This window comes from Sapajus apella, unplaced genomic scaffold (genome assembly GCF_009761245.1).
Source record: "Sapajus apella isolate SASKATOON/1434 unplaced genomic scaffold, GSC_monkey_1.0 scaffold28, whole genome shotgun sequence".
Taxonomy (NCBI): Eukaryota; Metazoa; Chordata; class Mammalia; order Primates; family Cebidae; genus Sapajus; species Sapajus apella.
Window position 1 is genome coordinate 16,498,077 of NW_022436968.1, and position 13,279 is coordinate 16,511,355.

The window sequence follows — 13,279 nt, forward strand, 5'->3', positions numbered from 1 at the left end:
TATTGCCCAAACTGGTCTTGAACTCCTGACCTCAAATGATCCTCCCTCCTCAGCCTCCTAAAGTGCTGGGATTTCAGGCATGAGCCACTGTACCCAGCCAGAGTCTGGATATTAAATATCACTGCCATCCTCACCTTTGATCTGGCCGGAATCGGGCGTCTGTTGATGGAAGGAGATCTTTTAGTACTGGATCTAACTCATTGAGCTCAATAGCAAACCTCGTGAAGCCATAGTAAAGCTCATAGTTGGTTGGCATGGAACCTGGAATAAGGCCAATGAACCACTGTGAGAGGCAAAAGGTTTATGAAGTTGGAAGAAGCTGACTTACCCCAGTGCTTAATACCCACACTAACACCAAATTTGTAGTCATAAACACAAGATTATAAATTTTTTCAAGTGAATTAACTTGGTGATATTTTGCCAGGCAGGAAACTTCATGTTGATGATCACAACTGACAGATTCATATATTTAATACAATCTTGTCTTTCAAACAAAGCTGCACACATAGTAGTCTTCATTAGCTAAACTACTCCATATTTCTCTTGAATATTCAATTGGTTAGCTAAATACTATGGTGATTAACTACGAACACTAAGATTTTACCAGAAACACTTGTTGTTTGCTTCCTTTTAGAAAAGAAAAATATGCAGATCTAAATTTATATTTATTGCCTTTTTTTTTTTTTTTTTTTGAGACGAAGTTTCACTCTTGTTTCCCAGGCTGCAGTGCAGTAGTCTCTTTTAGTAGAGACTTAAATTTCTCCATATTGGTCAGGCTGGTCCTGAACTCCCGACCTCAGGTGATCTGCCCACCTTGGCCTCCCAAAGTGCTGGGATTACAAGTGTGAGTCAACCGCGCCGGCCTTTTTTTTTTTTTTTTTAATTTTTGAGATAGAGTTTCGCTCTTGTTGCCCAGGCTGGAGTGCAATGGCGCGATCTCAGCTCACCACAACATTTGCCTCCCAAGTTCAAGCGATTCTCCTGCCTCAGTCCCCCAAGTAGCTGGGATTACAGGCATGTGCCACCACGCCCAGCTAATTTTTTGTATTTTTAGTAGAGACCGGCTTTCTCCACATTGCTCAGGCTGGTCTTGAACTCCTGACCTCAGGTGATTTGCCAAATCCCAAATTGCTGGGATTATAGGCGTGAGCAACTGTGTCTGGCCTATTGCTACTTTTAAACTAAACTTGAAGGCAGGATCTTTGTGCGTCTTGCTCATTGATATATCCCAAGCTCCTGGAACAAAGCATGATGCTCAGCCAACACTCAATAAATAATTGCTAAATAAATAAACTGGCCACTCTTCTAGCAGGAAATTTAAATACTCATTGATTAGTTGTTAGGAAACTAACAACTGATTTTAGTTAGGGATTAACTGTTTCCAGTGACAATAAATGTCATGTGGATACTTGTTCCATTTATACTTGATATTCAATTATATGCTAATGTGTTATCAGAACTCTTTTGATGTCTTTTATTAAATGTTAACATATTGCCACCTTTTGAGGCTCAAGTGAAAAGATCACTTATTCTGGTGAGTTACTGAATTTGTAGATCATAAATGTTTATAGTCTGTTTTATTAGAGCAGAGAATAAGTAACATAAGGATTTAAGTTTGTATACTTCAATTATCTAAAGTCTTTGATAAATATACCTAGCTTTTCAAATGTAGGCATTACACTTTGAGCAATTTTTCATCAAGCCCAATCTCTGGCTGCATGTCAGGGATTTGGCCTACATTTTTTATTATGAAATATCAAATATTGGGGCTTATGTATAACTGATATGTTAAGTGTAAATGCAACTCTAACTGCCTTAAGCGTCTACGTTTTAAATCTCACTCTTAAAGGAAACTTAATATGAATTTCCTGGGATGACCTGATATTCCCTTCCCTTCTGCTGTCCATGGCACCCTCCTGTTGGCAGAATACTCAGGCCACTCTCACCTGGTCTCCAAATACACTTTGCAGAGGGGGCCACACCGCAGAAGAGTCCTTCATGCCACTTTCCAAACAGCCGGTGCACCACCTTCCCCTCCTGATCTATCACCACTCCCTGGACTTCATTCATGTTAGAATTCCAATAATTCACCTGGAAAAACCAAACCCCAATCATGACATTTGATTGCTTTAATAATACCATTCCCTATATTTTCCATATAGAAAAATTTTTAACCTTGAAGTCCCTTATTCAAACTATTTTCAGAAATACTGAAATCTCAAAATGTTTTATATGGAGGGCTGGCTTTCTAAAAGTTAGCCTAACTTTCAAGAAAGGGATGGTCTCTATGCCATGCATAACATGATAGCATATCACAGAGAAGGCTCAGTTTCTATCTAAGAACCTAATATTAATTTATAGGCTAGCAATTTTTTTTCCTCTTGTTTTGACTTTCCCCCTGAGGGATTTTAATAGATTTCAATTTGCCATGCTGCAGACATTGTTTGTGAAATAATTTTCATAATATCTATAAATGGCTAAATTTTATCAGGAGGACCCTCATGTGGCCCTTCCGGTTATGCTCCTTCTCAAGGGATGAGAAATCTATGGAAGCTTGCCCACCTAGACCCCATGATCCCCCTTCCAGGTCAGGCCCCAAGTACACAGGACACTAGAATTCCTTGTCCAAGTGGATCCAAGCTTATTCCACAGCTGGCATAGGCCTTTTCCTTGGACTCATGCACCTGAGGGCAGATTACCCACCAGCATGTGCACCTTTAGGTCTGAGGGATGGCCAAGGGTGGCTGTTTGTAGGGGTGTGAACAGAGCTTAGATGTGTGGGCTGGACTGTCTACATACGTGGAGGCCCCTTGCAGTGACAACAGAGCCAGAGGTGAGAAGAAAGCAGGGATGGCCAAGGGCCAGGACTGGCTGTCCTACACTGCCAGGGTGACAGCACAGAGTTCTGAAGGGTCCAACCTGGCCTCACAGGTTTTATTATAAAAAGTGTATTTGTCAAGGAAAAGAAATATAGCATATTCTATTTGATAGCTTACAGACTTGATTTATTTTTATTAATTAAAATAAATTATATATTTTTATTTTTAAATAGTTAGAGTGTTAGAGACAGGGCTGCACTGCAGTTTCTCATAGCCTACAAAGCCAAATGTACATATTTATGTCATCATCACCCAGCCAGGGCACATGGTGATGCTGCCTTTTCAGTTCTAGGTACCTTATGAGTCTCTAAGTAAAAAGGTAGTAAAAAAACATATCAGGCTAAACTAACAATATTCAGTTAAAATAAACACAACCTTCCAAAATGGCTTAAAATGATTTAACTGAGAAAAGAAAATACTAGAGTCTTAAGACTCCAATATATGTTACCTGTTTACCATATTAGAATGGGATCATGAGTTGAACAGATAGGGTGGCTGGGTGGGGTTTCTGTACCACGTTAAATTCTGTAGCACATCCACACAAACATGGTGGTGACACTGTATGTTCCCCTTCAGAACAGAGAGACTGAGGGAAAATGGTGCTCTTTGGGTATTTCTATCCCAACATCTTTTCTTGTAGATGAGGCTAATATTTCTTGTTGAACTTATTTGAGTTACAACAGTGGCAGGGTTGGATAAGTGTGTAGTGACTGGTGGTGATCATCTACATGGCTACATCAAGTGTCTTCAGAAAATGACAACTACATTATAATGAGCTCCCTAAAATCAGATCACTTGAATATATAATCAAGCAGGAAGAGAAATAGAAATATAAACCAGAAGACTTTGGTATAGTCAAGAAGTGTTTTCTGGAATTTTACTTGGTGAATGACTGACTGGCTACTCCAAAAGAAAATTCTTTAAAAAGAAATGTGTTTTTTTTTCTGTTTTGAGATGGTGCCTTCTTTGACCATCACAAACTTGTATGCCTTTAGAAACTCCATCAATTGGTTCTGCTTTCTTATCTAAAACATCCTTAAGGACCTATGATACAGGACAGATTCACTTGCTGCTATTTAAGGTGATTGTTCTATTTCTTCTTTAAGAAGCATTTAATACTCATTTTCCTTTACTGTTGTATGATAGTATTTACCTTGACAAATGTGAGTTTGCAAATGCAAACACTGCTTTTGGTATTTCTAATGGTTACTTCTCCATAATGTTCTATCCATCTTCTCCCACTGAGGATGTTGTGTATGCAAGTGGTGACTTTATTCCACACATAGTAATCTCCGTACCTAGTGAAGAATGTAACATTGATTAAGAACAACGAAGGTCACAAATACATATTACTGTTTCCGCTAATGAGAATATTCTTTGGCCAAAGCTTCCTTTTCCCTCATTTTCCTCTCATTTCTGTCTTGAAATTTCCTCTGTGGTCATAAGTATTTATGACACGGTTAATTCACTTAAGCAACATTTAAGCGTGTTCTGTGGGCCGGGTGCTAAAGCTGCAAAGTGGAATAGGGCCTGTTTCTTGCTTTTCTAGAGACAAAAGTATGGGAGGGGCAGATGGATATTCAAACAGATATTTAAAATAAAATATGCATATCATAGGAACACAGAAGGAAGTTTTTAGTCCTTCAATCTGCCTGGAACGTGGGATAAGGATCAGTCAAGGAAGACACCTTTGAAGAGGCTGGGTTTGATGTAAGCACGGATGGCAGGTAGGAGAGCACTACGGCCTGGGAAAAGCATCTGCACAGCCACAAAGGTCAGAAGAGAACAAGGCATCTGGGGCCTGTGAATGCTGTGCTCTGGGGGAGTGCGGGTGGCAGGATGCAAGACAGGAAAGGTGTGATGAGGCAGAGCCGGGAAGGCCTGCAGTGACCTACCAAGGAGTCTGGATTCACCCTGCAGGCAGTGGGCCACCGCAGGATTCCAGGTAGGAGAGAGGCACCACAGAGTGTGCATTTAAGAAAGATGCTCTGGGAACACTGTTTCCTACTCCAGGTTTAAGACCTCAGATGTGACTAATTCCTTGGGAAAAGACTGAGGAGCATACTAAGATGGCACAAATCTAATACAAATTCTGGGGAGCAAGGTCACAGAATTTCTGCTAAGGAATGAAGTGATACAGCTTCAAATCACACTCAAATTTGTACATTACATATATTTTCAAATGAAATGTTATGTCAACATAAAAAAGATCCTTCTAAATTGTTGCAAAGTTTATGAATTGGTATGATGTAGGCACCGTATATACCTAGGAAAACTCTCCTCCTTACACATTTTCAAATACTCAAAGTTTATTTTGTGGTCCTAGGAATAGCTTCCTCTCCTCACCTTCTTCCACATCCAATTCATCTGCAAATTCTGTCTTTCAAACAGATAAAACCAAAACAAACCAAATCAAATGAAGAAACAACCAAGCCCTTGGCCTCAATAAAAATTCCAATTAATTTCAATATATTTACAGGCAGTATCCTCTAGAACACAACCACAAAAGGATTTCATCACTCCTCTTTGATAACTTAGAAATTTAAAATACTCCCTGGATCTAAGATGAACTCAAAAGTGAAATTGAATTGTATAGCAAGAAAATGGTTAAATAGGAGAGCCTTTTATATAAAATCAAACTAGCATGGTGACTGTGCCATGGGAGGTACCTAGTGGTGTTGACTGAAGAATGGAGGCTGTGAAGAAATAAATAGGAAGCTTTGCTGCATATGCTTAAGTTCTCATTTGTTTTTGTGAGGGTCTATTCTCAAAACTTTGGCAAAGGTAACAGAAGCTTTGGGTATAGAGAAATGAACCCTTAGCATCTTCTAGAGTTTAAAATACCCATTTATGATTTAGAAAAGCAGACGGGAGGCCAAAAGGGAGGTGTGAGTCACCTACTTTGGAAGCATGACATTCAGTGTTCCAACAGGCAGGATTTCCATCGACTTCCCCCAGAACTTGTTTTTCCATCTGATATCTAAATGACATAGGCAGAGGACAAGAAATACATACCCCATCTCTAATCACTTCTTCTGTAAAAACTAACTTTTGTATTACACTTTACAAAGCACCGTTGGAATGACAATTGATTCCATATTGTTGATTTAGTATGACAAGTGCCTGAAAATGGCCCAAGGTGAAAATATTAACTGTGAACCAAAAAAATAAAAATAAAAAAACCCACTATCTATGTTTCTCTATCATACATGCTCTTAATTTGTTTTCAACTAACAAATTAAGAAGCCTGGGAGAAGCCTGAAATTGTGTATGTGTGTGTGTGTGTGTATTCACATTATACATATAAACATAGACTCTACTGTATTTTAATGTCCAGACAGCAATAAATGTTGTTACAAGGTTTAACTAAGCGGTAAAAATAGTTAACAAATATATCAAGCATAAGATGTATACTAAAAATAACTGCAGTGTGGTGATACAATTAATTTATATATATACATTTTCCCCCATATCAAAGACATATAATTTGGGATTACAGTTTTTAAAAAAGTCTCTAAATACAGATAAAATAAGATTTGTAAAATAAGATTTATGAGAGAGTAGGATGAACTTAATGAACGTGTTCCTACACTGCTTGTTAAGATATAGGCCAGGGCCCAACATTTGACCTCACACAATGGCTTCATGTTTTACATGTGGAAACTTAGACTTATTTGTGCATTTGTGATAACCACCTAGTCCCATTTTGTTGAACTAAGGGAACTTTGTGCCATCTCTACAAAATCCCTGACTCTTGGTAATGACCAAGAAACGATCTGTCGTATTTTTGCAATAATGTCGTACAGCTACAGTGTTCTATCATTTTAATGTATTTTCAGGTTAGGAAAATGCTCATAAGAGAAGTCATTCTGCGAGTAATGAAGCACACTTCCAAACATGAAGGAACTATTTACACTTAATGGTCACATTTACATAGATACTCTTTTCTTTGTAAAGGAGTTTTGAAACTTTTGTGTGTGTGTGTTAGGCAAGCTTGTAACATTCTGACTTAACTAATAAGTAGAGACTTCAATCCACACTCTTGAGCCCCAGTGAGTTAAAGACCAGGAATTACCGTAATGTTTGCATATCTGCTTAGACTATGATCACTGACGATGTGTCATAGAGCCTTCCTTCAGAATTAAAATGTCTTTGCACACCCCCAAGAAGCAAGAAGGCAGCAGATGGAACCTCCATGTTACAGATGAAGACAATGAGGCACATGAGATAAGGTGGTGGCTCTGAGCCGGCTGGGTCTGCACGGAGCTCTGCTTCCAAGATAAGCAATCTCATCTCCTAGCTGAAACTGTTTCATGCTGAAACCAGGAAATTCGATTTCTCAAACTGAGCTCTGCACTAATTACCAACATTTGTTGAGTTCCAAAGGTAGAAATCTAAACTGAATACAATGTCCCTTTGGAAGCCAGACGTTTTTTCATAGGCTCATACATTTGATTTTAAATTATAATTAAAATACAAACCTTGCCAGAACACAAAATTCTTTGATTCACAGTGACAGGCAGAAATGGGTGGGTGATGGCTAACCTGGTAATTAAAAAAAAAAAAAAGAAGGCAATATCAGTGTTAAAGCTTCCATAAAAATTTTTACAATGTATATTAGTATATTAGTCACCTCTACTAAAAACAATTCATCCGTTTCTCTTCGTGAATTATTCTCAGAATGTATAAGTAAATCTTTAAGACTTCATGCCTTAAAAACACCGAGAACTTATAAAATTATTGGGGGAAATGATGCCCATAAGCGAAGTGAGTTTTAACTGTGTGAAAAGAAAATAAATCTCAGGACCACCTGCCTCCCATTTTATTCCTAAAAAAAGATAGCTACAAAGATTTTTAAAAAGAGAGAGAGAAAAAAAGTTACCTCTCTACCTCACAATTTGCCCACAAGGAAATTCTTTGTGGGCCTCAAGATCTTTACCCTAAAATGGTTCTGTTGAATTACACCCTGGCAATGTATATTCATAGCTTATCTTCACAGGCACGGGACAAAGGATCAACAGAACTCAAACTCATCCTTCCGCTCACCTGAGACAAATGCATATCTGATTATTTCCTCTGCCCTGCTGTCTATGTGAAAATGCAGATTCACTGAGTCAGACTGAGGCATAAGCGACTATTTCTCTACCACCCTCACTGAGTCCAGTGGTGCTTACCTGTTCTGAGAAAAATCGGAATCCCTTGTCTTCTCTAATGCATTCATAGGTCTCCCCAAGGACTGGGTTGAATGGCTTACTTCCTGCTCTGAAATACGTGGAGCAGTATCCTGAAACTGCAAATGCAGCAACGAGAACCTGTTAAAACATTGAAGAAAAGGAAATCATATAGGAGAGACGACTGCTAGGTGTGCTTGTTCCTTATCCCTCTAGATTTTACATACCCCATGTTGATGGGTGTGAATTTGATGGCAGTTGCATTTTCTATTGTCTGCACAGAATCTTTATCAACTCGTGGGGAAAAAAATAAGTAAAATTAGGTTAAACTAGTCGCACGGAAACAAGCAGCCCACTGAGGTCAAGCATTCGTCACCCTTCCTTCCAATGTCATGAGAATCACAGAGTCCAAAGGTTCTGGGACCCAGTTTATCAGTTCTGCCATAGGCATAATCTTAGACTCACGCACATGAGGATTGTAGCTGTGAGTGCTTTTCAGAGGGCAGGGCGTGTTTCCCACAGCCATATGGGGTGAAGGGCGAAGTATAAACCAAAGTTACTTTCTCGGACCTAAGTTCTTGAACAGATGGGCTATCTTGGCATTCAGGAAAAGCTGATCAGGTGAGGCAAGGTGTGCCTTCAACCTCTAAGGAGTATGAGACCTTCACATCTTAACTTTAGAAACACTCTTGACCAAGGATAAGGCACAAAAAGTGCAGCTTCCTGTGATGGTATCTGGGAGGTCTTGGCCTTGCCTGACTTATGCAAACAGGTCAATTCCTCTCTAACTCTGCAGTGAGAATGTTATGCAAATGCCAAATATATCATCATAATGAATTCTGGCTAACCCCAGGTCAGGGCTGGCAACCCCCTAAGGGGCGCTGCTCTGTTAGTTATTTATTACCATGCGCTCATATGGATCATCAGTTTCTGAAGCCTTGTCCAGGAGCTCGCTGTATTCCATTTCCTCACAGAGGTGCTGCAGGGTGTTGAGTGGCTCGTTTAGCTCCACAGGCATGGAGACTTTAGACAGGTCTTTGCCAATGTTGTTCCTCAAGATATTCCACAGGTTAATGTTACTAGTGTCAGGACAAGGAGCTGGCAGGCATGTTCGACGCCCATTTCGGAAGGCCCCTCCTGTCAGCTCCCCATTCAGGACTGGAAGAGGGAGAGTCACAGTGAATAATACTTTGCTGTTCTGATTTCACAAAATCAAGAAGGGAAATAACTTTCAAATAATTCTGATTGTGAGACATTTCATGAGCCTTCATTATATTCTTTCAAAAGTAAATGGAATCTTTCAGTATAAGCTTGCTAATAAATGCACAGAACAACAGTGTATAATTTTATAAATAAGGCATTAAATAGCCTCAAATATTCAAGACAAGACAGGCTAGGTTTTAAAAATTAAATATATTTAATAAGAAGGATTCAAGCTGTTGGACTGAGAAAGAGGAAAAACCTTTTCTCTTAACCATTTACCTAAGAGATTTTTCAACCATTTACCTCAAGAGATTATACAAAATAGAATGTATTAAACAATCAGCTGCCAAAAGAACAATTAGTGGAGGGTGGGGAAAAATGTCCATTCATTAAGTCGTCAGTGTTGCAATTTGGCATGTAGATAGAACAACCTGGAAGCTCAAATGATGCATACTTTGCCGAGAAATATTGTCTGCAACACTGGTGTTGTCTTCAGATATATTATCACTCACATCACTGATGTAAGACTCATCATCTGAAGCCTAAGGAAGGGAAGAACATACAAGGATCAGAATTCTTGTTCAGTTTTGCAAGTTCAGATAATCAAGTGATTAAAAATAACAAAACATTGTTCCAATGAGAAGCAGAGGTCCTGAGAGGGAAAAGTATTTGGCCTATGTGCAATGAACACTTGAGGGTCTTCATGAGCTAGGATATAGGATTGCTAGAAGGGAGCCTGGTCTTTAGCTCCTTGTCTTAGTAGAGGCAGGAGGGCAGGGGAGATCAGTAAAGAACCAGAAATATTTTAGTACAACACACCAAGAATGTTTAAGGTTGATGCAAGAATAATTGCAGTTTTTGCCATTACTTTCTTTTGCACCAACCCAAGAGAAGGCCCTACGACTCTACCTGAGAGGACTCAAGAGAGGCTGCCCAGGGGAATAACATTTAAACTGGGTGTTAGAGAATGACTAGGAGTTGCTCAGTTGTTAGAAGGGATAGACGCACACAAAGACGGGAGATCTCACAAAGGTAAGGACCATGAGAGCAACATTTATCCCAGGAATGCAAGGATGTTGAGAATGGCTGTGACAGAGGGTAAAGAAAAGAGCAGAGGGCCCGACAGTCAAGGGCTTTTTATGCTAACGTAAAGGGTTCATATGCAATCCTCAGAGTTAGTGAAACCAACAAATATGCATGGGATGTTGGAGTCAGATCTGGTTTTCAGGAAGATACTTGGCAGCTTTCCCTGGGGAGGCTAGATATAGGATACCGCGTAGATCTGGGTAAGAAATACAGCTTCAATTCAGATGGCCCTTGTGACGATGAGGAGAGATAAAAAGTGAAGCCACCCCTGCATGAGAAAAATGTGAAACCAAAATAAAACACAAATGAGCAGAAAAATGAAATTAAGGAACAATGTACATAATAAAGAGACTTAGAAGCAGAGCAGATCAGGAAAGAGGAATAAGAGAGCCATCAGCCAAATAGGAAAACTAATGTCTTTCCTGCAGGCAAGAAAGCTGCTGATACTCACTCCCTTCAAAATGCAAATAATGCTACACACACACACACACACACACACACACACACACATTTGAGACGGAGTCTTACTCTATCGCCAGGCTGGAGTGCAGTGATGTGATCCTGGCTCACCGCTGCAACCTCTACCTCCCAGGTTCAAGCAATTCCCCTGCCTCAGCCTCCCAAATAGCTGGGATTAAAGGTGCATGCCACCACGTCCGGCTAATTTTTTGTATTTTAGTAGAGATGGGGTTTCACCATGTTGGCCAGGATGGTCTCGATCTCCTGACCTCGTGATCCGCCCACCTCAGCCTCCCAAAGTGCTAGGGTTATAGGCATGAGCCACCGTGCCAAGATATTTTTTTCTGAATATAAAACACTCTTATTGTAAAAAATTAGAAATTATGTAAGCGTAAACAGATAAGTATGAAAATTATCCATCAGCCTATCACATACAGGAAACCATGTAACATTTTAGTGAGCGTTACCCCCCAATTTCAAAATGCCTGCACAAATACATTGACACATCTATCTTTATATATCGAAAAAGGAGATCAGTTTACATATTGTTTTATAGCGTTCTGAATACATTTTCATTATAGTAGCTACAGCTACTTTATTTGGAAAGGTAACATATTTCATTATACGGTTTTAACAAGAAATTTAACCAGTATTTAGGTGGTTTCTAACAGTTTTTTATTATAGACAATACTTGGATGAACATCCTTATAAATATATTTCTGTAAATCTGCCTGGTGTTTACATTAAAATGTATTTCTAGATCAAATGGGTCACTTTGGGGCTTTAGTTTCATATTGCCAAATTGCTATCCTGAAAGACTGGATTAGTTTGTCCTCATCAGCAATATGCTGGAACGTCATCCATCTCTTCACATCCACTTAAACACTTTACACTATCCATTGTTTAGAATTACCCGGGATAAATAATAGATAACTATTTTTTCTTTTGCTTTCTTTCTTTCTTTTCTTTTTCTTTCTTTCTTTTTTTTTTTTTTTGAGACAGACTCTTACTCTGTTGCCCAGGCTGAAGTACAATGGTACCATCATAGCTCACTGCAACCTGGGTTCATAACAATGGATCCTCCCACCTCAGCCTTCCAAGTACCTGGGACTACAGGCATATATCCCATGCCTGGCCAATTAAGAAAATTTTTTTTTTTTAGAGATGAAAGGTCTTGCTATGTTACCCAGGCTACTCTTAAACTCCTAGCCTCAAGCAATCCTCCCACTGCAGCCTCTCAAAGTGCTGGGATTACTGTTATGATCCATTGTGCCTGGCCAAAAGATTGCTTTAGAGTTTGAATTTCATCCTTTATGAACTCATTTTCTTATCTTTCACACATTTTTTAGTTTGTCATATAGATTACATTTTTCTTAACTTAACATTTTTAAACTGTTTATGCCATTTTTTTGCCATGTAAAAATTTTAAATTTGTATGTAATAAAAACAATTGATCTCTGTCTTTAAAATTTCTGTACTTATTGCTAATGTTTTAAAAATTAAGGTTAAGAAGAGTTCATATATTTAGGGAGAACAGTGACAGACAGAATGATTGCATGCATGGACGAATAATGGTAATTTTGTTTTTGCACATGAGTAAGCCCATAAAGATGACAAATTGAGAACAAAATTTATTACTGATTCCTATTTTCCCACTGCAACCGGTTCCCACAGTTCTTACTGACTGCAGCAGAGCTGAAGATTAAACCATCAGGCTCATGAAAAGCCAACTTCTTATGCTTGAAAGAGGAAAAAAAAAAGTAAATCAGACTCCTCCCTGTGATTTCAGTGTGAGAATTGGATGGGGACACACATCCAAACTATACCACCTGTGATGAGGTCCCCCCAGAAGGCTCCTCATGTCTTCACACTCCTAGTGAGTTTACTACACATGTGGGAATCCTAGCAGCAGTTACAGGCTAGGCTCAAGCTGTATATCCTGCAACTGTAGCTGCCAAAGGAAATCGGGCCTCTGTATTCGCCATCTACACTGGCCAGAGCACTTCCCCAGAGATGCACAAGCTCACCTCCTTCACTCTCTTCCGTCCCTTACTCAAAAGTCACTCCAGGGAAGCCTATGCTGGCTATCCTATCTACAATTTAGAGTTGCCATTTCTTCCTTTCCTCTTACCTTTTGGCAATTTTTTTGTTGTTGTTGTTTATTTTTGAAACAGTTGTTCTGTCACCCAGGCTGGAATGCAGCGGTGAAATCTTGGCTCACTGCAACCTCTACCTACTGGGTTCAAGCAATTCTCCTGTCTCAGCCTCCTGAGTAGCTGGGATTACAGGTGTGCACCACATGCCCGACTGATTTTTGTATTTTTAATAGAGACGAGGTTTCATGATGTTGGCCAGTCTGGTCTCAAATGCCTGACCTCAAGTGAACTGCCCACCTTGGCCTCCCAAAGTGCTGGGATTACAGATGTGAGCCACCACACCTGGCCCCCTCTGACCTTTTGTATCCCTCTTTCTTGTTTTTTT

At 39.5% G+C, this 13,279-nt stretch overlaps 1 protein-coding gene across 17 annotated transcripts in view; it reads right to left on the reverse strand.

Moving 5' to 3' along the window:
- Positions 1–13,279, reverse strand: part of OSBPL6 (oxysterol binding protein like 6) — a 206,058-nt gene that overhangs the window by 6,828 nt on the left and 185,951 nt on the right. For all 17 annotated transcript variants that reach the window (XM_032292828.1, XM_032292814.1, XM_032292815.1 and 14 more), the window contains 8 exons: positions 9,708–9,795; positions 8,955–9,208; positions 8,054–8,191; positions 7,361–7,424; positions 5,781–5,859; positions 4,033–4,177; positions 1,947–2,091; positions 135–261 (listed from right to left, as the gene is read on the reverse strand). In XM_032292828.1, the coding sequence (XP_032148719.1) occupies positions 135–261; positions 1,947–2,091; positions 4,033–4,177; positions 5,781–5,859; positions 7,361–7,424; positions 8,054–8,191; positions 8,955–9,208; positions 9,708–9,795 (1,040 nt within the window). The remainder of the gene's footprint in view (positions 1–134; positions 262–1,946; positions 2,092–4,032; positions 4,178–5,780; positions 5,860–7,360; positions 7,425–8,053; positions 8,192–8,954; positions 9,209–9,707; positions 9,796–13,279) is intronic.